At 53.8% G+C, this 25,182-nt stretch overlaps 1 protein-coding gene across 1 annotated transcript in view; it reads left to right on the top strand.

Moving 5' to 3' along the window:
• Positions 1–25,182, top strand: part of PTPRS (protein tyrosine phosphatase receptor type S) — a 68,120-nt gene that overhangs the window by 28,304 nt on the left and 14,634 nt on the right. Inside the window, exons 7-14 of the mRNA XM_063108876.1 lie at positions 9,123–9,392; positions 11,216–11,797; positions 13,038–13,171; positions 13,647–13,791; positions 18,721–19,026; positions 20,264–20,457; positions 22,527–22,644; positions 24,295–24,903. Coding sequence (XP_062964946.1) covers positions 9,123–9,392; positions 11,216–11,797; positions 13,038–13,171; positions 13,647–13,791; positions 18,721–19,026; positions 20,264–20,457; positions 22,527–22,644; positions 24,295–24,903 — 2,358 coding nt within the window. The remainder of the gene's footprint in view (positions 1–9,122; positions 9,393–11,215; positions 11,798–13,037; positions 13,172–13,646; positions 13,792–18,720; positions 19,027–20,263; positions 20,458–22,526; positions 22,645–24,294; positions 24,904–25,182) is intronic.

The following is a 25,182-nucleotide window of genomic DNA, read 5'->3' as shown; positions in this document are numbered from 1 at the left end:
TTTTTACATTCTGAAAATGACACGCACATACACAAAACACACACAGACACCACACGGACAACATGCAGACATGTGCACACACACACACACAAAATGAACTAAATAAAAATGGAATATGAATAAGAAGTAATAAATGCAAAGCAAACAAAACAAAACAAAAAACCGCCAAGTGAGAGCAAAACCCAGAAAGACACGAAAATCTCAGCCGCGCCCAGCCCGGCCCAGGGCCGGTCGCACACATGCGATGCTTGCATTGTGGTCGCCTCTGCATCCCTTGGTGATGTTGTTGCTAAGTTTTTTGCACTCCTCGTCGTCATGGTAACTTGGGCCTGATGCATGCTGGGAGAATGTAAAAATTTCTCTGCATGCTACTCTTGTTGGTTTGGTGAATTCCCAACGCCTTCTGTTGGAGTGTTTCTTGTCTTCCGTTTCGTTTTTCTGTTTTGGTTTTCTTCTTTTTTCTTTTTTCCTTTTTTTTTTTTTTTTTCTTTTTGGTTTTGTTTTGTTTTGTGGGGGGAAATCGATTGGTTTGTTGTTTCTCCCCCCACTCCCATCCCTTTCCCCTTGGTTCCCTTCTCCTCCAAAGCGATTTGTCTTTGGTTCTATCTTGTTTCTGTGCTATTTGGTTTCGGTTTCTTGGGCTGAGCTGTTCTGTGGTTGTTCTCAAAAACGCATTGTGATTTAAAAGCCAGTGTTCCTGTCCCAGCTATCATCCAGGAGGGTGGAAGGAGTCCCACAACTGGGATGCTGGGGCAGAAAGTGACCGCCTCGTAGGCACCTGGGCACAAGGGAGGTGGCACAGATGGATGGCGGGAGGTCAGAGCCTGGAAGGGGTGTGTGGAGAGAGCAGCCCAATTTACCTGACCTACTGGCTAGTCCCTCTTTTCCAGGGCTAGAACCCAAGTACCCGCTCCATCATGGCAGCCATATTGGAAGGGAGCTTAAGAAGACATAATCCCATTCTTCCATTTTAGCACGAGACTATTTCTCTCCCTTCTGAGAAACCCCCAAAACAGACATTTGAAGTACATCTGAACAGGCACCAGCATTTTGAGTTCTCATTAAGTATAGTGACATGTCCAAATATGGATAATGGTCAACTTAAAAAGGGGGTCTGGGGTGGTGTGGTATCAGCACCATCCTTCCAGGACAAATATATGCTTGACACATAGTCATCACTCCAAATGGCAGCTGGTGTGGATGGCTTTGTATGCATCCTGGCTGGGAGCAGATCTGGAACTGCCCCTCAGAAAATATAGCGTGACACACTTTGGAAGAAATACTTGGCTGGTTATCTGTCCTGGAGCACTACACCTCTGCCTCATAGGCAGCACTGGCTGCTTTCCTCACTCGTTCTCAGGCTCTGGGCCTAGTCACAGGCATCTTTTGTCCAGCAGCACAGCATGGTCACTTTCTGAGTACCTGAGCATCAGAGCTGTGGAATTCTGGAGAAGACCCAGGGGAACCTTGGACACAGCCTCTCCCCCGTGCTACCTTCCCAACTCTGGCTCTGCTTTTCTCTTCCTCTCTCTCTCTCAACTCTCTTTCTCTCTGTGTGTCTCTCTCACTCTTGCAAACCTTCAGAGACGCATGCCCCCATTTTCTGCTCACCCCCCAAGAAAAGGCAAGCCCTTTGGAGGTCTCATTTCAGCCCCAAATAAAGCCCAATAAACCCCAATAAAATATCTGTTTAGATTTCTAACCACCAGCCCCCACCCAGCTCACCGCCCAACTCAGATGACAGTTGAGGGCAGAGTCCAGCCTGTTTGAGATCACTATTTTTCCCTCTTCTCTAAACTCCCGAGGATTAACTCCAGAGCCAAGTAGGCAAGACAGGTTTAGGTGTAATAAGAAGGGATTTATTTCTTCTGTCTCCTTATTAACCAAGTGTGAGAGCTGCCAGTCTGCCTCTTAGGGAAACCCCAAAAGAAGGGAGAAAGGGGTCTCCTAGCCCTTCCACCAAAGCTAGGCCTTGGTGAATTGGAACTGAGGGGACTGAGGGTTTCTGAAGACCACTTGGACTTTTTGGCGGTATAGCCTAGTGATGAGAGCACAGGCTCTGGACTCTGACAGACCGGGATTCCAATCCTACCTCTGCCTCTCCCTAGCTATGTGACTTGGGCCAGTCATTTGATCACTTGGAGTCCCCATTTCCTCACCCGAACAGGAGAAATCATAAATGTGCCTAGCTCACAAAGTAGTTGTGAGGATTCCTTTGAGCTAACACACTTGTCAGGCACCCTATGTAGTGAACATATAAAGTTGCCATTAGGATTGTTGTAAGAAAGGGAAGTAAATATTCAAGCAAATGATCTGGGCAAGTCACTTCCCTTCTTTGGGGGCCTCAGTTTCTCCTTTACGTACCTCACATGTCCACTGTTGGAATAATATAGCATATGGGAAACTGCTTTGAAAAGAATCATAGGACAGAAGCTCATTCATTTGCCTAATCCTCATTTTTTACTACTGGTTTTCTGAGCCCCATCCCATAATCTCATTTCCTTCTGGCTCCAACCCCATCCCCATGAGATCAGTGGCCTAGGCCTCAGAGCCACAGCTCTCAGCTTCCTCTGTGCCATTCCATCAGAAAGTGCAGCAGCCACAGAAGGGAGCAGGAAAAGCCCAGTTTAAGTATTAGGCTACCCTTGCAGATAAGTACCAGCCCACCAGCAGACATAGGCCACCTGGCATGTTCTGGCCTGAAAGCTACAAGGATTTACATTGTTGCCAGAGTAGCCAGTCTCAGGAACTAACTGCAAGGAATCCCCCACCCCCAACCTAAGTCTTTTATCTGACAATCTCTAGCTTCTGCAGACTCTGGGTGATTCAGGCAGTGGAATATTCAGATTTGCCCTCCTCCTGAAATTTATCTCAGTGATCCAAAGGGCAGAGGTCAAAACCATGCCCATCTTTTAATGTAGCTGGCAGCTCCACTCCCAGAATTCTCCTGGGGAATATGATACTCAGGCTTTTGACAAGGTGGGAAAATGACCAGATTACTTTCTCCCTGGCTGTTCATTTTCTTTCTTTCTTTCTTTCTTTTTTATTTTATTATATATTTTTTTGTCTCTTTAAAATTGTAAGCCTTTAAGGTGTGGCTTAGTGGCTAAAGGTGGTGTCTTTACCACCTGGCATAGCAACATAGCATCATTGAACCATGGTGCACGGGACCCATTAAAATGGTGTTCCGCTCACCTGATGCTGTGGAAACTTGAAGCAAGCTGGAGACATCAGGGAGAACTTTCCACCTTCAGGAGACTTAGGATATCTTCACGGTTTTGGAAGAGGCCAGTGGGACTGGAATAATTTAACTCAAAGTCTCCAATGCTGAGCTAAGAAACCAGGACTTGATGCCTGACACCAGTAAGGTCCAGATTGCCTCAATTTCCAGGTCTTCCTCAGAACGTCTTTTTGTGACCCATTCTCAAGCCTTTTCAGATCAATCCATAGCATGTAATTTTATGGGACAAATTATTTTTAAAATTAAATTTCTAGCACCCAAGCCCTAGAATTGGTGGATGTGACCTATAGATGTTCTCCTTACCTCCTGCCCACTGCCCCACCCCCCAAAATGGGTAGATACAAATATTGGGCCCAGAACACCCTTCTCTATCCCCAGAAAGACTTCCATTGGGGTATGTTGGCCAGTTCCCCAATTCCTGCTGACCACACCTGGCCATGTCCCCCCCAATCCAAGTCCCCTGACTTGACCCTGGGGGCTAGTGATGTTAGATCAGGACTCAGCCCTTCTCATCCCACCCTCATCCTGGGGGGAGAGGGGGCTCCAGGGGTGGGGAGGTGGGCTTCCCTCCATTGGGGCATGGCGGGGAGCCAGGAGGGGGGCGTTCTGCAGGAACACTGAGCTCTAAACACCTCTTGTCTGCTGCCTGACTTACACCCTTTGCATTGCTGTTTCCTCTGTTTTTTGGAGGGGGGAGGTTGGGGGTCGTGAGGGGACAATTAGATTACACCTTGTCATTTGGAAAGCCCCATGTCTCTGGCGGCAACAGCGAGGGGCGTGAGGGGAGTCAGCCAATTGGCAAGAACCGGGTGAGATAAAAAAAGAGGAGGGGGAGAGAGGGTACCAAAAAATAAAAATTAAAAAATAAATCTATAGTGCTGCAAAACATCCAGCTCAAAATGCCAACTACTTGCCAAGGCTGCTGGTCAGCCCGTGGGCCAGGGGTCCAGCCAGGTCCCTCTGGGCCTTGCACGCTATGTTGGTGGCAGAGGGAGCTGGCGGTGGGAGCGGGGAGCCTGGAGGGAGGGGATGGGGCACGACAGGATGGTAGAGGAGGGGGAGGGGAAGGAAGATGCCCTAGGCAAGCCGAGAGGCGGTGCCCGTCCTACCTGGACCACAGGCTGGGACTCAAAGGAGGGGCCGAGAAATGGGCTTTGGAATTAGGCTTCCAACCCCCTCCCTTCCCCCCGACAGGTGTAATCTAAGCTCAACAAACCCCTTGGAGGCTGCACAACTTCTTGGCATCTCTCCTGCCCTCCCCATACGCATATTCATTTTGGAGTTTGGAGAAGCATCCAGAATCTTCTCTCACCCCAAAATGCCCAGCAGAGCGCCCCCCCTCCCCTCGGAGCTGTGGCTTGCTGGATCGTTGAGATGTCTGACACTGTCGGGTTCCCTACCTAGTGCTTCAATCAGATCACCTCACTTTTGAGTTTCCTTCCCCACCTTCCTCTACCCCCCACCCCAACCCTGAACCCCCTTTTTGGTTTTTGAGTTTCTGCCTCTTCCTGCCTGGGGGAGGGGTCGTCTCCTGGTTGCTTTGACGGTTTTTGAGTTGTTTTTCCATGTGAATCGGGGTTTGAAGCGACCACCCCCCCCAACCTGCTACCCCCCCCACCGCCCACCCTTCCGACCCCCTCGCCCACGCGGGTCCCCCTCACTGGGACCCCCCGGCTACTCGGTGACGAGAAGAGCTGGAAACCAGAGCCAGCTGAAGCGTGCTGAGGACCAAGGCTGGTGTGGTCCCCTTATAACCCGCCTGGACCCTCCATTCAGGTCGGTAATTGGGGGCGGAGGTCCCACGGGGCCTCTCCGTCCTGTGGGCTCCGCACCCACCTTATTTTCTAACCTGCACCTCAAGCTTGCAGCTGGGGGTGGAAAGATGATGTGGGTGGGTGTCAGCACCATACTGAGCAGAACACAGCGTCAGCCACCTGCCCTTGCTGGCTGGGAGGATGCCCAGGGGCTTTACAAGGCCCACAGTGGGGGTCTGAGCCATATAGTGCCAGTGGGCATGATCCTCCTCAAACTCGTGGCAAACCAGCCTCTGCCTACAGGTCACTCCTAGAAACAAATGAGGTGGGTGAGAAAGCAAGTAGGCAAAGTCTCTTAGGTGTCAGAGACGCCTTTACAGATTATTAGCAGGCTCATTTAACTGATGGCTGCTGGCCATATTGGGGATTGTGTACACTAAAATTACTCTTGCTGATAAATACCCTCCCACAATTGACCGACTTATAGATAACAACCTTTACAGCAAGTCTTTTACATATTCAAGATGTATGCTTTGTCTCCACTTCTGAAAAGAGTCAGAATTGCCTTCCAAATTAATATCCCCTAAGGGGAGATATTTTAAAATAAGATCAGAAATGAACGGCATCTTTTGGATGAGATGTTGACCCTTACAGAGAGATAGGTTGGCCTGACATGTAACCTTTAGATCCTAAAGCTAGATCTTACTCCCTTTGATGTTCCAAAAATCTTTTTGGGTATGAGTCTTTTGCTGATGGCTTCTGGGTATTTATTATGAGGGCTGCTGGGTATTATTCAACTGGTGGCTACTGGCCACCAGTAGTATCGCCAATAGTTGATAGAGTTGTATGTAGGTGATGGGTACTTTTGCCCTCTTTGGTGTCCTCAGAAGGTAGGGACACACAGGTTCGAAATAGCTGATGCCAGGAAGAGACACCTGGCTATAATCCTTGCTATTCACCGTGATGAGAGAAGGCTCATTTTATCTGAGAGGCAGAGACCAGGCAGGCCTGGTCTTTGAGCTCTGGCCATACCACTTCCTTCCTTTGTGACTTCCAGTAGTCCTGTCATATCTCTGAGCCTCTGTTCTCTCACCTACAAAATGGGCATAAAGATATTTGCCTCTGATACTCAAAGCAAGGCAGGGATTCAATAGAAATTCTTATTTTGCTGTTCTGTTCTTTTCTTTTTTAAAACTATATTTTATTTTCAGACTCCCTTAAGGTAGAGAATCTATTTGATCTTCCCAGCACCTGAGAGGCTAGAAGGTAACCTCACCAGTCCCATGCCTGGACTGAGTACCTACTGCGTGCCAGGCACTGCCCCAGTCAAATTAATGCCATTTTCAGCAGGTTACCCAACTACCTCCACTTTACAGATGAGGAAACTGAGGCTCCAGGAGGATGGGGTGCTTCTCAAGGCCACAGGGCTCATTCAGCCACATCAGTTTGCCCACCTCTGCCTGGAGAGGTTTTCTGTGGGATTCTGAGTCCTTCAGGAGTTCACTTGTCTGTGTGATTTGAGCTTTGGGACCTCCCATTTGCTAAGCCCTAGAAGCGGGGTGGGGTATCATTGAGAAATGATCTGAGAGGGTCTTTAGAGAGAGGCTTAAGCAGGGCTGGCTTGGTTTGCTCCGAAGGTTGTTTCTCCATGAGGAGCCCACCCCTGTGGCCACCTCGAACCCTGGGCCGAGGCTCTTGAGTGCCGGGCGGAGAGGCCAGATCCTGTGTTCTGCTGAGGGGGCACCTCCCTGGGGAAGCCACAACCTCCTCCTTTCAGACCCCGATTTTCAACCCCACACCCATTCCATGATTTTTTCTTCTTGCTTTTGGGTGTCGTGTTTCATTTTGGAGGGGTTTTTTGTTTGTGTTTTGGATTCTTTTTCTTTTCTTTCTTTCTTTTTTTTTTTTTTTTTGATCCCCCATTTGTTTTTTCTGGTTTTGTTTTGGACGTCGATGCCGTTTTCTGTCCTTGATTAATTAGCTCCCCCCACGCTCATCCCCCATTGTGCTCCGTTTCCATGCCAACGCAGCGTGGCATTCCCCCTCCCCACCCCTGTGCCTCGCTGTGGATACCGGCGGCTGGCCTGGACCGTGTCCGCGGGCTGGCCGGACCTCATTCTTCCCCTACTCCCCCACCCTCCCCCCATCCCAGCCCCCTGCTGCCCCTCACCCCCACTCTGTCTGCATGGCCCCTCTGTCACCCCCTGCCCCGACCCCTCCCCTCGAGCGGTACCTTTCTCTCCCTCCATCCTGTCTCCAGTGTGACTCTGGACTTTTCGTGGGGCTTCGTTTTCCGAAGGGCTGCCAGCTTCCAGACCCTCACACCCACCCCCGTGGAGCCCCCCCTCCTGTCTGCCTCCTGCCCAGATTCAGGGAGCAGGTGTTGGGATTTCCAGTGAGGGACCAAGGCTGGAAGGGAGGGAATTGGGGTTGGCCGTCTTCCTCTCCTTGAGTCCCCTTTTCAGTAAAGTAGGTGAGCCCCCCTAAAATCATACCCCGTTAGGCTGCATCCCCCAATACCGGGTGAAAATCCGAGGCAGGTGGGGCTGGTGAGAGTCACGAGCCTGCACTTGGTGGCCCTAATGAGTCATTTAGCTCTGCTGAGCCTCCAAGCCATCATCCGTACAGCTGAAACAAGACTCCTTTACCCACCCAAAGCTGGGGACTTACCCACGTGGCTTGTTTAGGTCCTAAGATGTGACCTGGGCACAACCCCTTTGCAGTGAGGATTTGCTAGGTTAACCCAAGTCCTTCCCACGGCAGTGAAACATCTCGCAAGGGACAGCAGCGCCTTTTGCAAGTTCAGGTGCCCGTTACCCATCTGACTTCCGAAAATGGAGCCCCCGAAATGCATCCTGCCGCCTTCATGGTCTGCAAGATCGGGACAGAAGGCTGCATCCACCTCCCGCTAAGAAATGCACAGAACATGTCCCTGTTTTTTCAACGTTCAAGTTCATTCCCTTTATTATTATTATTATTATTAATATCCTATTTATTATTCTGCCAGGGCTGTGATGTGACAATGTGGCGTGTCACATTGGGTCACATCGCTAGAATTAATATGCAGCATTAAAGTGGGCCCCCTCCCTCCTCCGTCTTTCTTTCTCTGTCCCTTCCTCTATCTGTCCCTGTGTTCCTGCTTTTCTCTCTTTCTCTCGGCTCATCTGTCTCCTCTCTGGTTCCCACGTGCGTGTGCACTAGAGGTTCTCAAATCCAGGCCTCCCCTTAGCATTTCCTCTTTCTACATCCTTCCTCTCTCCCTCTCTCCCTCTCTTTCTCTCTCTTTCTCTCTCTTTCTCTCTCTCTCTCTCTGAACCTATTTTGCATGATGTTTGTGACTCTGAGAGCTGCATCTATTGATGGAAACTTGTCAGATCCGACAGAAGCTTTTAGAAGGGTTTCTATACCCCAAAACCACAAAAATTTCATTAGAGTTTCTCATCTTTTCCTTGAGGGCCCCAGGGAAGTGGGTGGGGCCCTGGAGTCACCCAAGGGGATGAGGGCTGGGGTCCAAGATCCCAGGCTCCTTCTGCCTCTTGGTTTCAACTCTCTATGACCACCCCTGTCCCCATCACCAGAGAACCAGGGAGCCAGGGAGGGTCTCCGAAGTGGCTGCCCCCACTCTCGGGAGCAAACAGGGTGGGGGGTGGGGGGTGGGGGCTGCTCTCTGAAGCCACGTCCATCAGCAAAGATGAGAAACCACTGATAAATTTTTGTGTCTGTATCTGTGCTGTGATCAGCCACTCTGGTCTATGAAACCCTGTCGCTATGAAATAATGCTTCATGTCTCTTGATTATATATTGATATATCTCTCTATATATTGTTTGTGAAGTACCTTCTTTTGAAGTTTTTCGTTTCTTTGTGTTGGAATTTGGTTTTTTAATTTGGCTTTTTTGTTTGTTTTCTTTTCATTTGGGGGGAAAAATCAATTGGGGGAAAGGAAACAGCCTTGTTTATATTTAAATTGTTTTCCACTTTTTTTTTCCTTTTTTTCTTTCTTTCCTTCTTTCTTTCTTTCCTTCCTTCTTTCTTCCTGCTTTTCTTTCTTTTTCCTTCCCATTCTGTCTCCCCACCCCTCCCCCACCCCACCCATCCCCCTCCCTCGCTCCCTCCCCCCCCTCCCCAGTCCGACGTGTGGCTCCTCGTTTTTCCATCTTGCCCATGAGCCACGAGATCATGCCAGGTGGCAACGTGAACATCACCTGTGTGGCCGTGGGCTCACCCATGCCCTATGTCAAGTGGATGCAGGGGGCCGAGGACCTGACGCCCGAGGATGACATGCCCGTGGGTCGGAATGTGCTGGAACTCACGGACGTAAAGGACTCGGCCAACTATACTTGCGTGGCCATGTCCAGTCTAGGCGTCATCGAGGCAGTGGCCCAGATCACAGTGAAATGTAAGCAAGGTCCACAGGGGGCGGGGTGGTGGCAGTGTGGGCTGGAATGGATCCCCAACTCCAGGTGCAGATGGGAGGCAGAGTTGGAAAGCCTCTGAGTTCTCGCTTTGGCTTTGGTCATTCATGACTGTGAAGAGGGCAGCTGTTCTTTGAACAAATATTTACTGGTTATGAATTATTCTGGGTCAGGCTCTGTGCTCTATTGAGCTCACAGGCCAGTGGGGGAGACATCCATGTAGCCAGGCAGTGGTAATATGGAATCATTAGAGCTGTGACAGGGGGTATAGAGCCCATCAGATCCCTAGAGTAAAGGTAACATCTCCCAGGATAGTTAGGTCAGGGAAGGGGACGTCTCCAATGAAAGACTAAAGGCTGAACAGGAGTGAGCCAGGCAAAGAGAATGAGGAACAGTGTTCTGGGAAGATGGAACAGCCTGTGCAAAGACTCAGAGAGTCTGGGGGGAGGAAACAGATGATCATAGATTCTCTCTCCTGATGTCTCAAGTTTCTGGTGAGATTCAGAGAAGGGTGCCCTCATAATATATCTTTGACGTTTTAGAGCAGGGGCCAACAAACTACAGCCTGTGGGCCAAATTTGGCCCTCCACTTATTTTTCATAAATAAAGTTTTATTGGCACACAGCCATGCCAGTTCATTCACACTTTGTCTATGGAAGCTTTTGGGCTGCCATGGCAGAGCTGAGTAGTCTTGACAGAGACAGCCTGGCTTGCAAAGATGAAAATATTTACTGTCTGGTTCTTTGCAGGAAGAGTTTGCCAAGCCTTGCCCTAGGGCTGTAGAAAGTATCAGCCTTGGATGGTTTGCTGGTTATTTTCCTGAGGATTGAACTTCTTTGGCAAATGCTTCCTGGGGCCTGTGTCATGTGAGGTCTTGGGACAAGTGGGAGAGAGAGTCACAGCAGATGTGAATGGAGCTCAGACCCTGCTGGTGGGGAAAACACACGGATGGAAAATGAGATAACCCTAGACAGACGGTGAATGGGCATGGGCACCTCTAGCCAGGGTGATGAGGAGACCTGTGGAAGAACATTTGAGAAAGAGCCAGCCACACAGCTGTCTGGGGGTGAAACAGGGAACAGCAAGGGTGAATTGGGCACAGACAGAAAGTCAAATTGGCTGAGCAGAGTGAACCACAGAGAGCACTGTAGACCAGGGGCTGTGAATGTTTCCTAAAACAGTAAATATTTTTCTGAAAGAGCAAATATTTCTCTTAAAAAGTAAACATTTTCAGCTTTATGGGCCATCTAGTCTCTGCCACAGCTTCTCAACTGTGCCATGGAAGCGTAAAAGCAGCCTTCAAGGGCTGGCTTGTGGCTCACTCAGGAGAGTGTGGTGCTGATAACACCAAGGTCACGGGTTCGGATCCCTATATAGGGATAGCCGGTTAGCTCACTTGGGAGAGCGTGGTGCTGACAACACCAAGTCAAGGGTTAAGATCCCCTTACTGGTTATCTTTAAAAAGAAAAAAAAAAAAAAAAAGCAGCCTTCAATAATATGTAAGCATAGTTGTGTTCCGATAAAACTTTATTTTAAAAATCGGGTGTCAGGCTGGCCGGTTAGGTCACTCAGAGCACAGTGCTGATAACGTACCAGCTAGCCACCAAATAAAGATTAAAAACAGGTGCCAGCCCTTGGGCTGTAGTTTGCCAACTGCTTCTGTAGATGATAAAATGGGGTCTTTAGGCTCGTGGTTACTGCCAAGGAAATCAAAGCTCAGAGAGGGCAGTTGTGTGTCCAGAAGTCACACAGCCTTCAGGGTCTTCAACCAGTTTGTCCAATGTGTGACCCTGCCCCCCACCCACAGCTCTCCCCAAAGCCCCTGGGACTCCCATGGTGACAGAGAACACAGCCACCAGCATCACCATCACGTGGGACTCGGGCAACCCAGACCCTGTGTCTTATTATGTCATCGAATATAAATCCAAGAGCCAGGACGGGCCGTATCAGATTAAGGAGGACATCACCACCACGCGCTACAGCATCGGTGGCCTGAGCCCCAACTCTGAGTATGAGATCTGGGTGTCGGCCGTCAACTCCATCGGCCAGGGCCCCCCCAGCGAGTCGGTGGTCACCCGTACGGGCGAGCAGGCGCCAGCCAGCGCGCCGCGGAACGTGCAGGCCCGCATGCTGAGCGCCACCACCATGATCGTCCAGTGGGAAGAGCCGGTGGAGCCCAACGGCTTGATCCGTGGCTACCGTGTCTACTACACCATGGAGCCCGAGCACCCCGTGGGCAACTGGCAGAAGCACAATGTGGACGACAGCCTGCTGACCACCGTGGGCAGCCTGCTGGAGGATGAGACCTACACCGTGCGCGTGCTGGCCTTTACCTCCGTGGGTGACGGGCCCCTCTCGGACCCCATCCAGGTCAAGACGCAGCAGGGAGGTGAGACGTGGGAACCTTAGGATTCGGGGCTACAGCAACCAGGAGCGTGGGGCTGTAGCGTGCAGTGACCGTCCCCCAGCATCTGTCTGGTTGCTCCCTGGAAGCTGCTAAGCAATTTATGCATCCCACCAATGCTTTAAGATATCTTCATGCTAGTGTGGAAAATCAGGGAGTTGTCCCAGAAAGTCCAAATTTCTGGCTTCCCTTGGAAAATTTGACATGGCAAGCCACTGGGGCAGCGATCGGACGTCCAGATGGATCCCAGTGGCTGCATTTGTGACAAGGGTGTGGTGTCCATGCACCTTCCCGTTCTCTGTGTACTCCCTGCCCCCATCAGTGTTTGAGTCTGAAAACCCCGATCTGCTGCTGTCTTTGGAGAGAGCGGTGCTGCCTCATTTGAAATACAGGTTGAGCGTCCCTAACCCGAAAATCTCAAATCCAGCATGCTCCAAGATCTGAAAATTTTTGAGCGCCGACAGGACACTCAAAGAAATGCTCCTTAGAACATTTCAGATTCCGGATTTTCAGATTAGGGATATTCAGCCAGTTAAGTTTCTGTAAATATTCCAAAATCTGAAATACTTCTGGTTCCAAGCATATTGGGTAAGGGATACTCAACCCTTACAGCAATAAATGAAAAATGCTTTGACCCTCTGTCAGTGGGCTGGTCCCCCTCCCTGCTCAGGTTGAAGGATCTGGGAGGGCCACTGAGGCACGTGGGACCCCAGCTCTCTGCAGGTTCTGACCTTGTACTTTGGGGCTCAGGTTCTCAAAACCTAAAGTCCAGGAGGACTCAGGCACCTGCCTAAGCAAAGGGACGGGATGGTTGGAGCTCTGTCTCTGTGTGGCAGATATAGGATGGAGATCCATATTTTAAAATATGCCCACCCACCCCACCCCCCATTTCTCTGTCACTTAATTTGCAGGGGGTGGGGATGGCACTGGAGTGATTGGAAAGATGGATTTTTAAATGTTTCTCTCCATTGGAAGAAAAGAGGGTGAGGGGATTGAGGTGGACAAGTGACATCAAGGGAAGATAGGGGGTTCGCAAGAAAATAAGAGAGATAACAGTGGGTGAACAATCCAGAAACATGCAGAGCCGAGCATCCCTTCCTTCAAGTCAGTGCTGGCCTTCTCTTTTTGGGAGAGCGGGGACCCCTGCCAGGTTGGGCACCCTTCACGGGGTGGACCCCCCTCCATGACTGTCCGTCTCCCCGCTTTCCTTCCCTGCACCCCCCAGTGCCAGGCCAGCCCATGAACCTGCGGGCCGAGGCCAAGTCAGAGACGAGCATCGGGCTGTCATGGAGCCCCCCGCGGCAGGAGAGCATCGTCAAGTACGAGCTCCTCTTCCGGGAAGGCGACCACAGCAGGGAGGTGAGGTGGCCCGGCAGGGAGGGGCGGGGACCAGGCTGGCCTCGCCCCCCTGCCCCCACGCTGGCCTTCTCCTGGTGTCTCTCTGAGCCTCTGTCCCCGACTGTCTCTCCCCCCCTTCTCCCTGCCCTACTGATGGCTGATTTTTCCCTTTCACACTCTCTTCTGTTTCTCTGTCCCTCGGTGTCCCTGTCCTTTCTCCCCACTTCCCTCTCTGTGCACCTTTTTCTCTCTCTTTGCTCTCCTGTGTCTGTCTCTCTCTGTCTCCATCTGTCATTATTGGTGTCTCTGTCTCTCTTTATCCCTGTTTGTCTGTGTGTTTGTTGGTGCTGGCCTCTCGGCCTCTGTCTCTGTGTATGTGTCTCTCTCTATCTCCCTGTCTCTCTCTGGGTCTCTGCTTATCTCTCTGTCTCTGTCTGTCTGTCTCTCTGTCCCCTCATCCCTCTTCCCTCCACACCCCCACCCTCCATGCCCCCAGGTGGGGAGGACCTTCGACCCGACGACCAACTTTGTGGTGGACGACCTCAAGCCCAACACGGAGTACGCCTTCCGCCTGGCGGCCCGGTCGCCACAGGGTCTGGGCGCCTTCACCTCGGTGGTGCGGCAGCGCACGCTGCAGTCCAGTAGGTGTCTCGCAGGGCCACCCTTCTCGGCGGGGGGGACCCGCGGCCCGGCCACACACGGCCCCTCCGTGGACTGACCCAGGTGGAGCCTGCCACGGGGGGTGCGGGGCGCCTCTGGGCTGGTCCCCACTTTACTCTTAGACCTTGCACACGTCCACCCATGCTGTGCCTCAGTTTCCCCTCCAGTGCAGTGAGGGTCTCTATGTCCCTGGGCCTGGTGGTCTGGATCGAGACTCGAGTTGGAGAAGGGGCCGATTTTGCCCCTCGTTCAGGGGGTGTTGCTGAGGCACCTCCTCTCTCCTCCCCTTCTCCTGGATTGGGGGCTGAGGGAACAGCCTTGCGACCCCCATTTCCCGGGAGTTTTGAGGGTGCAGTGAGGCTGGAGTCAGAGCCAAAGCCCATCGTTCTCAGAGAGAGCAAAAGACACAGACAAACCACCTCCCCAGTAGCCCTTCCTTCCCTGGGCAGGGAGCCATGGCTCTTAAGACCCCAGGACAAGGTCCCCAATTGCTGAGGGTGGGGGAGGGGCAGGGTCAGTGTCAATGCCAGGTTTTGGGTGGGGAGGGGCTGCAGGCCCCAATTAGGGGCTTTCAGATTCCTGGAGTTCTTTGCTGTGCCCGCCCGGCCTCCCTGCCGCAGACAAGTCACCCTAAACCCGACAGCTGGCTCTGGGCCACACTGTGGCCCCTGCTGCTGCCACCGCCGCCCTCTCTGCCTGCTTCAAGCTCGGACCCAGGCAGGACCCTTCTGCTGTCTCCCTGCCTCCCCCACCTCCCTTCACCCCCTCCTCTCCTCTCAGCCTATCCCCAGGTGACCTTCCTGCCAGGGTGGCCTTCCCGCCGTGGTCCCCTCGCACTCCATGCCTCCCCCCCTTTCTTGGTCAGTCACCCCAGGCTTTGTTCCAGAAGCAGCCGCCGTGTCCAAACCTTCAAGCCCCCTGGGTGTGTGCACACAGGGGGGTCTCGGGTCAGTCGGGGTGACATCAACTCGGGCCGGGGCATCTGAGCCGCTGGGATCAGGGGCCTTGGAGACACACAACCTCCCGCCACCTCCCCCCAGCTCCCCATCCCTCCTTCCCATTCCCCGCTGTGCCGAGCCGAGCTGAGCGTGCAGCAGCTCAGGGTGTCCGGGCGTGTCTGCATAAGGTGGAGTCAGTGAGGGTGGCCTGTGGCTTGGGTGGCCACCCGAGAGACCGGCAGAGGTGCCGCAAAGGTGAGTACACGCCGGTCTTGAGTAGGTCCACAAAGACGGCCCACCCTGCGTGCCCCCCGCCCACTCTGGCAGCTCTGGACTGCACCCCCAGTCCACAGCCCAAAGCCGGCCCCCGAAACACTCCCTCCAACCACGCTGTGCACGTGTGGCTGTTTTTCTGCACACACCTGCCCCGTCCCATCCTGAGACATCACGCAGGTTGGGCTGGATTGTGAAGGACGTGACCTCCAAGGTCACCTAGAGAGCGGCTTCGGCCCAGCCACGTGAACCTCCGGGGCGGCCCAGGACAGGGAATGGGGGACAAGAGACTCCCCGTTTCTCACCCCGAGACGGGTGGGGCCCAAGAGCACTGGCAGCAGAGACTCAGGGCCAGGCGTATCCCCCCGGGGGCTGTGGGCTCCTTAGGCTGAACACAAGGGTAGGTGGAGGCCAGACCACTCAGCCGTGGGTCTCCCCCGACACCGTCCCACCCTCCCGCCTCGTTGGCGCCAGCCCAGAACTGCAGTGCCCACGCTGGTGACCGGAGACCCACCAAGAGTTGGGTCTGGCCTTGTAGCTGAGCACTCCGCCGTTCCCTCCCTCGTAAGAAAGTCTTATAAGTTAGCAGTTGAAGAGTGGAAGGTAGGTAACCAGACTGGGAGTTTTCTGGAAGGCGCCTTTCTTTCTTTTATTATGGTTTTTCTCATCATCATCACCATCACTGTTGTTTCTTATTTTATTATGGTTTTGGTTTTATTTTGCCTCCCCCTTTCTCAGCAAATCCATTCCTTCCGGAACATTCCTTGGTTGGTTTTTCCATTCCTGCCTGATTCCCACCCCACCCCCTCCAGGGCACTTTTGATTGGGGTGGCTGGTCAAGAAATGGGGGAGGGGCCTCCTGTGTCTAGTTTTAGGGGAGGGATCTCCAGTGTTTCACTTAAAGTGAGGCCAGGGGGTCATTCTAGTTGAAGTAAGCTATCGAGGTGGCTTCCAGTGTCCCAATGTTCTTGAGGACCCAGAGCTCAGATTGGTCTCTGAGTCTCAAAGCCTAGCACAAGGGCGCATACATAGTAATTCCTCAATGAACACCTGCTTGACAAATGAAGCTGGCATAATGGTGACAGTTTTCCCTACCTTTACATCAAGCAAGGCTCATCACCTCCCTAGGCCTCCCTCCAGGTGGTGCGGGTCTAAAGTGGGCAGGGTGGGAGTCCGCAGCTGGTGCAGGCTGAGGTCTGAGCTTCCAACCCCAAGCCAAGACAGCCCATGAACAACGGCTAAATCTGGGGGCAAATCTGGGCTTCGTCACCTCCTCACCATGTGCCTTTGGGCAGGCAACTTGCTATATCTGATCCTCAGTTTCCTTACCTGTAAAATGGGACCCACCCCACTTCGGGGTTTCCAGAAGGATTTAGAGAGGTGATATTTTACGTCATGCCTCCAGGATAGGTCCTGGCACCCAGCAGTTACACAACCAATGATAATAGCCAAATAAGTGAGCTTTGAAACTGGTTTCCCCACCTGTAACATGGAGCAGGGGTTGGGGGGAAGACAGTAAAACCATGCACTTAGCAGGTTCCTGGCAACTGAGGCCCAATCAGTGGGACCCATTTTGAGTCTGTAAAAGGCTTAAGGTGCTGCACATGCGTAACATGAAGTTTACCATCAGTAATGCCCTCAGTGCAGCCCTTACCACACAGTAGGTGCATAATGTGTGGGAATTATCACTGTTATTCAACAAAGCCCTTAACATGCTGCCTGGCACACAGTAGGTGCCCCGTAAATGCAGCTGCTTGTTTAAATCTAAATATGGATCAGCATGGTGCTGGGCACATAGTTAGCACTCAATAAGTGGAAGCTTTTAGCAGTTTATAACAAGCTTAACCTGCTGCCAGCACACAGTATATACCCAAAACATGGGGGCTATGATTATTGTTCTGCAAACCTCTTAGCACAATTCCTGGCATGCAGTAAGTGCTCAATAAATGGCACTTGCTATAAAGAGGTTGGCCTGATGCTAGGCACATAGTAGGTGCTCAGATGGGCACTATATCAGTCTGATAGGGCCTAGCATGGTGCTGGGTACACAGTTTTTGCTCAAAACTTGCAGTTGTTATCTGCAAAGCCCTTAGAATAGTGTGTGCAAATAGGAGGCGCTCAATGAGTAAGAACTATTACCATTTTTATATAACGTCCTTAGCATAATGTGTGGCACACAGTAGGTGCTTAATATATAGGAGGCTATTACTGTGTGCTTGGTACACAGTAGATGCTTAAGAAATGAGAGCTATTAACATTCTACAAGGCTCTTAGTACAGTGCCTAGCACATAGTAGGTGTTTAATATGTGGGAACTGTTAACCGTTTTTCAGTAAAGCCCCTAGCATGGTACCTAGCATACACTAGCTGCTTAATATGTGGGGACTGTTACTATTTTCTGATAAAACTCTTAGCACAGTGCCTGGCATACAATAGGTACTGCATAAATGACAACTGCTGTTTTTATCTTTAGAGGGCTGTTCCCATGCCCAGTTCATAGTAGGTGCTCAATAAATGAGACTCACTGTTAAACAGTAATGGGTTCGTATGGTGCCAGGTCCACAGGAGGGGCTCAAAACAGGAGAACTATGATCTGTAAAGACCTTGGTACACAGTAGGTGCTCGGTATGGGCTGTAAAGCCTTGAGCCCGGTACCTGACACAGTAGATATGCAATAAACAGACGCTTTTATGACTGCTGTATAAAGCCCTGGGCATGCTAGCTGGCACACAGTAGGTGCTCAAGACATGGGCATTATTTTCTCTTCAAGTGAGTCTGAGAGGATGGCCCTAGTTAAGCCACTGGGATGGCTGTGTGATCTCTGGCGGCACAGGTGTTCGGCAAATAGTTGCTTTTACCATAAAATGTTATAAAGCCCTTGGTGCCATGCCTGGCACACAGTAGGTGTTTAGTAAATAAGTGCATCTACTGTTATTCTATAAAACATTGGCAAGTGCCTGACACATAGTAGGTACCTAATCAATGGGACTTCTGTTGCTATTCTCCTGGTATGCTTGGCACATAGTAGGTGCCCAATAGGGCTTTTATTGCTATTTCCCCTTGGCATGGCGCCTGGCACATAGTAAGTGCCCAATAGATAGAGTTTTTATTTCTATTTCCCCTTGGCATGGTGCCTGGCACATAGTAGGTGCCCAGTAGATAAGGCTTTTATTGCTATTTCCCCTTGGTATGGTGCCTGGCACATAGTAGGTGCCCAGTAGGTAAGGCTTTTATTGCTATTTCCCCTTGGCATGGCACCTGGCACATAGGAGGTGCCCAATACATAGAGCTTTTTATTCCTATTTCCCCTTGACATGGTGCCTGGCACACAGTGGGTGCCCGATAGGGCTTTTATTGCTATTTCTCCTTGGCATGGTGCCTGGCACACACGTGTGTCCCATGGGGACCGTGGCTTTCCTGTGCCCAAGACCTACTGTGCGCCCAGCAGGTGCAGCCCCATGTGGCGAGCGCAGCGTTCTTGGCCAGCCCTCCCGGCCCCCATCCCACTGGCCCGTCCACCCGCCCATCTCACCTTTGGTTGACACCCGCTTCTTTTGGGTTCGACTTCTCTTTGGTTTGGTTCTGTTTTGTTTGTTATCATCTTCTTTTTTATTTTCTCTTTCCCATCTTTTGTTTCCCCGTCCCCCTCCCTGCCCATCCCACCTCCCTACCCCCCCCCACGTTGTCCCCCCTCCCATAGAACCGTCAGCCCCCCCTCAAGACGTTAAATGTGTCAGCATGCGCTCCACGGCCATTTTGGTAAGTTGGCGCCCGCCACCACCGGAAACGCACAACGGGGCCCTGGTGGGCTACAGCGTCCGCTACCGACCGCTGGGCTCAGAGGACCCGGAACCCAAGGAGGTGAACGGCATCCCCCCGACCACCACTCAGATCCTGCTGGAGGCGTTGGAGAAGTGGACCGAGTACCGCATCACGACTGTCGCTCATACAGAGGTGGGACCAGGGCCCGAGAGCTCGCCCGTGGTCATCCGCACCGACGAGGACGGTAAGCATCAGCCCCCGCCTGGGACCCCTGCAGGCCCCAGCCTGGCGCCTGCCTTCCAGGAAAACTGGGCTGGTGGTCAAAAGGTGGAACCTCCAGTCGCCAGGGAGCAAAGCAAGTCGCCTCCCCAAGATATCCCAGGCTCCTTGATCTTTGGAATTCAGGATTCCAGACCTGCGCGGCCTTAGCTTCGCAGTGTTCTCTCCGGAGCCTTGTGCCTGGAAGGTTAAGCTGGCTGCCTATTTTGTTCAAACTGTGGACACCATGAAATGGGGGATAGGAAACAGCAAGGAGCCACCGCTACGAGGTTACGGTCCCTCGACCCCAGGAACCTCAGTTTTATGCTTGGGATCACCCAGGATTTGGAGCTTCCGCTGTCTGAGCCTCCTGCCTAGAAAGCGGGTAGACCGCGGGGTGCTGCTAATGGTGAACTACCAGCTCTCTGGGGGATGAGACCGATGTGTAGCGCTGGCCAGTTTCAGTGCTGTAGGTGTTCCTCCAGCTAGAAAGCTGGAAGCTGGAAAGGGAGGGGACGGTCCTGATCTGGAGTCACATGGTGCGAAATTAACCACAACTGCCTTCCCAGTAAAATTGCAGCCTGTTGGTCCTGGGAAGCTGATTTGCTTTTTGAGCCATTGGCCTGGAAGTTTCGGTCGACAGTCCCGCACTGTGTCCTAAACATGGGGAAGAAATGAAGACACTCTTCATGCCAAACCCTGGGGTGGGGGTGGCAGAGAGGAGCCTCTGATCCGGGAGCAGGTTGATTAAGATCCCCAGTACCAAGGGGACCAGCTGCCTGCTGGAGGATTTCGGGGCATGCAGCTGGACCACCTGGTTCACAGCCTGGCTTTGCCTCTTCCTTAACCCTGTGATCAGGGACTCAGCTCTCTGGGCCTCAGTTTCCCCATCTGTCCAATGAGAATGACAAGAGCCCCTATGTCGTCGCAGGGATGGAAGCTCTGTGGGTGAAGCTCTTAGAACAGTGTCCTGAGGCCCTGGGCAGGTAGATTAGGCTCTGGGGGGCCTCACTGGGCTATCCATAAATGGGGTGCACCATCAGGGCCCCCTCCTGGGGCCGTGGGAGGTGTGAAAGAGGCCACGTCCTCCTGGCTGGTGGGGAGCACTCAGTTCACCGGCAGTCACTTGGCATCCTGGCATCGGGCAGTGGTGTTGCCCGGGGCAGGGCCGGGTGCCCTGGTAACAGCCCTGCCCGCCCCTCCCCTCCCCTCCCACCCACCAGTGCCCAGCGCGCCACCGCGAAAAGTGGAGGCAGAGGCGCTCAACGCCACGGCCATCCGCGTGCTGTGGCGCTCACCCGCGCCCGGCCGGCAGCACGGCCAGATCCGCGGCTACCAGGTCCACTACGTGCGCATGGAAGGCGCCGAGGCCCGCGGGCCGCCGCGCATCAAGGATATCATGCTGGCCGATGCCCAGGTGGGCGGGGGCGGGGGCTCCGTGGGATGGGGCTTGGGGTGCGGGGCTCTCTCACGGCTTCTCTCTCCCTGTCTCTGGCTGTCCCGCTCATGTCCCTCCTCTCTTCCCTGCCGCCTCCTCCCGCGCTCAGTGGGAGACGGACGACACGGCTGAATATGTAAGTAGCGTCCCCCGGCCAGTGCCTGCTCTTCCCGCGGGCCGTGCCGTGCTGTGACTCCTGCACGCCTCTAGGAAAAGGGTCTCCTCCTCTGGCCGCCTCCCGCCCCAGGCACCCTCCGTTACCTCTCAGAGCTCACAGCGTCTGTTTTTGCATCCTGCAAATGGGAGACTAACCACGTGCATGCCCCAGAGTACAGACCCCAGGGGTGGGGGCATCTGCTGGGATCCCAGGAGGAGTGACCCGGGCACCAGGTAGAAGCCTGGACCTCTGGGCATCCATTAACCCTCTCACCTGGATGGCTCTTAGACATGTGGGCCTCACACCTCCCACCTCCCGGTGTCCCCCAGCCCCCACCCCAGGCTTGCTTCTCTTTCCCTATTGGACCCAGACTGAGCCCGGCTCAGCCCTCCTGGTCTAGACATTTCTCTCTCTGGCTTAGCCATCCACTTCATTCTGGCCCATGGGTGATAAGGGGCTCAGTGGGCCCAGAGTGAGAAAGGATGTCTGTGGGACCACCGATTCCACCCTCTGAAGCTTTCTCAGCAAGTCTTAAACCAGACAGTGGGAGTGCTGTGTGACTTTGGGCAACTCACTGTCCCTCTCTCGGCTGTCTTTCTGCCCTTCAAATGGAAGCCACAGGCTCTTCTGATTTCCCCAAGTCTGATATTAAATTGGCACTGGTCCCACCCACTCCCATAGCCTCTGTGTCTTCCCTGCCCTGAGTCTGGAGGAAGTTCCCACCAAGACCCTGGGAGGGACGGAATGTGAGGCTCAGGGACAGGAGACCCTCTGTTGGTGCGTCCTTATCCCCACTTCTTGTGCTCTTGATCTGGGACCCCCACAGCTCCCAGGCATGCTGGACCGTGCTTGTGGGTGTGCATGCTTGCAGATGTGGACGCACAGATGACTGGGGGGGGTGTGTGCACAGGTGTGTGTGCAAGTCAGGGTGCACACAGGTGTCCTCTCACTCATTGGAGAAATAGTAAAGTGCTGAGCACATACTGTATGCTAGATCCTGTGCTAGGTGCTGAGGACATGGAAATAACCAAGACTGACGTGAGCCCCTCCTTAGTCATAACACCAAGGTCAAGGACTTGAATCCCCATACCAGCCAACCACCAAAAAAGATGACCTCAAGAGTATAGATAATAAGATAATAGGAAACATAATAAAATAAGTAGAGAAGGATGGGTTTTGAATATTTATTGCGTTTGTTTGTAATATAATTTATTTGGTTTTAAGTTTATACAATTTATTTTTTAATGATAACTGTATTTCACAGTTGGCTCACGAGCTTCCTGAAAACTTAACTGTTGGCTCTTGTGAGTTGGTACGGGGCATCTCCGGCACACCAATGGGTGTAGAGGCAGAGGGCACAGCCCATGCAAAGGTCCTGGGGCAGGTCCGAGCCTGGCGTGTTGGAGGAACAGCGAGGAGGCCCGTGTGGCTGCAGCAGAGGAAGGAAGAGGGGCAGGCAGGGAGGGGGCGGGGCAGGTCGTGCAGGGCTTGGTGGGCCACGGGGAGGACTCAGCTTTTACCCCAAAGGAGGTGGGAGCCATGGAGGGCTGTGGGCAGAGGAGGGACGGGACCTGACTGAGGTGCTCACAGGCGCCCTCTGGCTGCTACAAAGAGGACAGACTTGGGGGGCAATGAGGGTGGGAGTCCGGGGACCAGCGTGGAGGTGACTGCTGGTACAGGCAGGTGATGATAGGGGGAGTCTGGCTGCATGTGCCCACCTGAGCATGGACATGCTACGCATCATGTCACGGTCTCTGCATGAGCTTGTGTGCACGTCTCTGCCTGTGAACTGGGCCCTGCGTTCTCCTCTCTTGGCCCCTGGTGTAGGGAGGAGGTGGGCAGGGCTGGTCCCAAGCCCAGCTGTAGTGCTGACCCCCATCCCTGCCCGCAGGAGATGGTCATCACGAACCTGCAGCCTGAGACTGCGTACTCCGTCACGGTAGCCGCCTACACCATGAAAGGCGATGGCGCTCGCAGCAAACCCAAGGTGGTAGTGACCAAGGGAGCAGGTATGAGACCCACCCACGTACCACCTATGACCCCTTTGTCCCCAGAGTTGTTTTTTTTTTTTTTGGTAGCTGACTGGTGCAGGGACCTGAACCCTGGACCTTGGTGTTACAACACCACGCTCTAACCACCTAAGCTAACCGGCCAGGCCTCCTCTCCTGCCCCCCACCACCAGGGTTCTTGAGCCCACGTGGGCAGAGGGTGCACCAGGCAGGGGGAACAACGCAATGAGAGCAAAGGTGTGGGGGCTGCCCAGGAGGGGTCAGGCCCCGCCTCATCCTCACCCTTCTAGCTCCAACACACAGATACAGTTAACAGCCACCTACCCCCTGGCCCTCTGTCGCCCCCTGTCTTTCCCCGGCTGTTCCCTCTGCTGGGATACCCATTTGCTGGCTGGCTCTCCCCTCCCCATCCTTTAGGTCTTTGTTCAGTCTGCACCTCCTCAGGGAAGGCTTCCCTGACTGCCTCCGTCCCATGGTCTTGGTTAGATTGCCCCCCACTCTGGGTCCCCATAGTGCCCTGTGCTTTCCCCGTCATGGCTGTGATCACCCTGGGTAGATTGTCATTTCAGGGTGGTGTGCTCCCAATGCACCATGAAGCTGCTTCTCCCGGCCACCCTGCCTCGGTTTCCCTTACCGGCCTCTCCTGTCAGTCATAACAGGCTGAATCTTTTCCCAGCCAAAATTGAGCTGAATGAGGACAAAGAGGCCACCATGAAGATGTAAGAGGAGGGGACGCCGGGCAGAAGGCACAGCCCAGGCAAAGGCTCAGGGTGGCAGAGAGTAGGGGGACAGCAGAAAGGCCACTGTGATCTCCATCCCATTTCCCCCACCTGCCCCTTCCTTGGCAACCCTCTGACCGCATAACCCACATTAAAGGCCTCCCAGCTGGACCGAGCCCCTGCCATACTGCTGCCAGCCCCTGCCCATGCTGTTCCTTTCATCTGCCTTGTCTACATCCTGCAGCATCCAGCTGCAATTTCACCTCCTCCAAGAAGCCTCCCGTGATATATCCCCTCCTTCTAGCCAGCAGGATGCCTCCTGTTCTCTCAGGGATGTTGCACAAGAGCTGTGCTTGCTAAGCAGAGCCTGCTGCATGTGCTGGCCCTGCCCTGGGTGTTCATAGCTGTCACTGTCTGTTAAAGGTCCTGATAAGTCCTGCAACAAAGCAATCTGCTTCCATTTATAGAGCCCAGCTTTTCCTCTTTTTTACCTAACCCCAGAATCTCTCTTGGCTCGTTGATTGCTACCCAGACTTTGAGAACCACAGAGCAGGGACAAGGTTTTAGACACTTCTGTGTCCCATGGGTATTAATCAGGTGCCAGCAGGAGACAAGAGATGATTGAGTTATTCACTGAAAGGAGACGTTCTGTGAATGTTTTCATTTATCAGGTTCTCTGAGTCCTCCACCTCCCTGCTGTTCCATGTACAGCCCCAGCATATTGAACCCCAGTACCTTTGAATGTGCCGTTTGCTCTGCCTGGAACACTGTACCCCCAGATCTCCCAGTGGCTCTCTCTGTCACCTCCTACAAGTCTGCCTCTCAGAATGAGGCTTTCCCAAGACCTACTTTCAGAAATTGCAACCCCACCCTGTGTTCCCAGATTGGTGGGTGGCCACGTGGCCCTGACAACTGCCCCGTGTCCCCGCAGTGCTGGGCCGCCCCACCCTGTCGGTGCAGCAGACCCCCGAGGGCAGCCTGCTGGCACGCTGGGAGCCCCCAGCTGGCACCACCGAGGACCAGGTGCTGGGTTACCGCCTGCAGTTTGGCCGCGAGGACTCAACGCCCCTGGCCACACTGGAGTTCCCGCCCTCCGAGGACCATTACACGGCATCGGGCGTGCACAAGGGGGCCACGTACGTTTTCCGGCTCGCGGCCCGGAGCCGTGGCGGCCTGGGCGAGGAGGCAGCCGAGGTCCTGAGCATCCCCGAGGACACCCCCCGTGGCCACCCACAGATCCTGGAGGCGGCCGGCAACGCCTCAGCTGGCACCGTCCTGCTCCGCTGGCTGCCGCCTGTGCCCGCTGAGCGCAACGGGGCCATCGTCAAGTACACGGTGGCTGTGCGCGAGGCTGGCGCCCTGGGCCCTGCCCGAGAGACCGAGCTGCCGGCGGCGGCTGAGCCAGGGGCCGAGAACGCGCTCACACTGCAGGGCCTCAAGCCCGACACAGCCTATGACCTCCAAGTGCGAGCTCACACGCGCCGGGGCCCCGGCCCCTACAGCCCCCCTGTCCGCTACCGGACGTTCCTGCGGGACCAAGGTAGGCGCGCGGAGACCCCCGCACCAGAGACGGACCGGGCCTCGTGCCCACCCCCACCCCAGCCCCCTCCCTCTCCCCTGCCCAGGTAAGTGGTCACTTTTCTGCTTCCTCGTGGACGCTCAAGGCAAGTCCGGACCCCGAGGCTCCGGCGTTGGCAAAGGTGGGACGTGCCTCAGTGGCACCACCGCCGTCCCCCCACCCTCGTCCCCCTTCCCCCCTCCTCCTCCACCTTCTCTCTGCAGCCTGTGCAGCCTGCGCCGTCTCCCGCAGCAGGGACTT

Source organism: Cynocephalus volans, chromosome 10, assembly GCF_027409185.1.
Source record: "Cynocephalus volans isolate mCynVol1 chromosome 10, mCynVol1.pri, whole genome shotgun sequence".
NCBI classification, from domain to species: domain Eukaryota; kingdom Metazoa; phylum Chordata; class Mammalia; order Dermoptera; family Cynocephalidae; genus Cynocephalus; species Cynocephalus volans.
The sequence above is the reverse complement of the archived record's forward strand: the minus strand, read 5'-3'. Positions and strand labels throughout refer to the sequence as shown.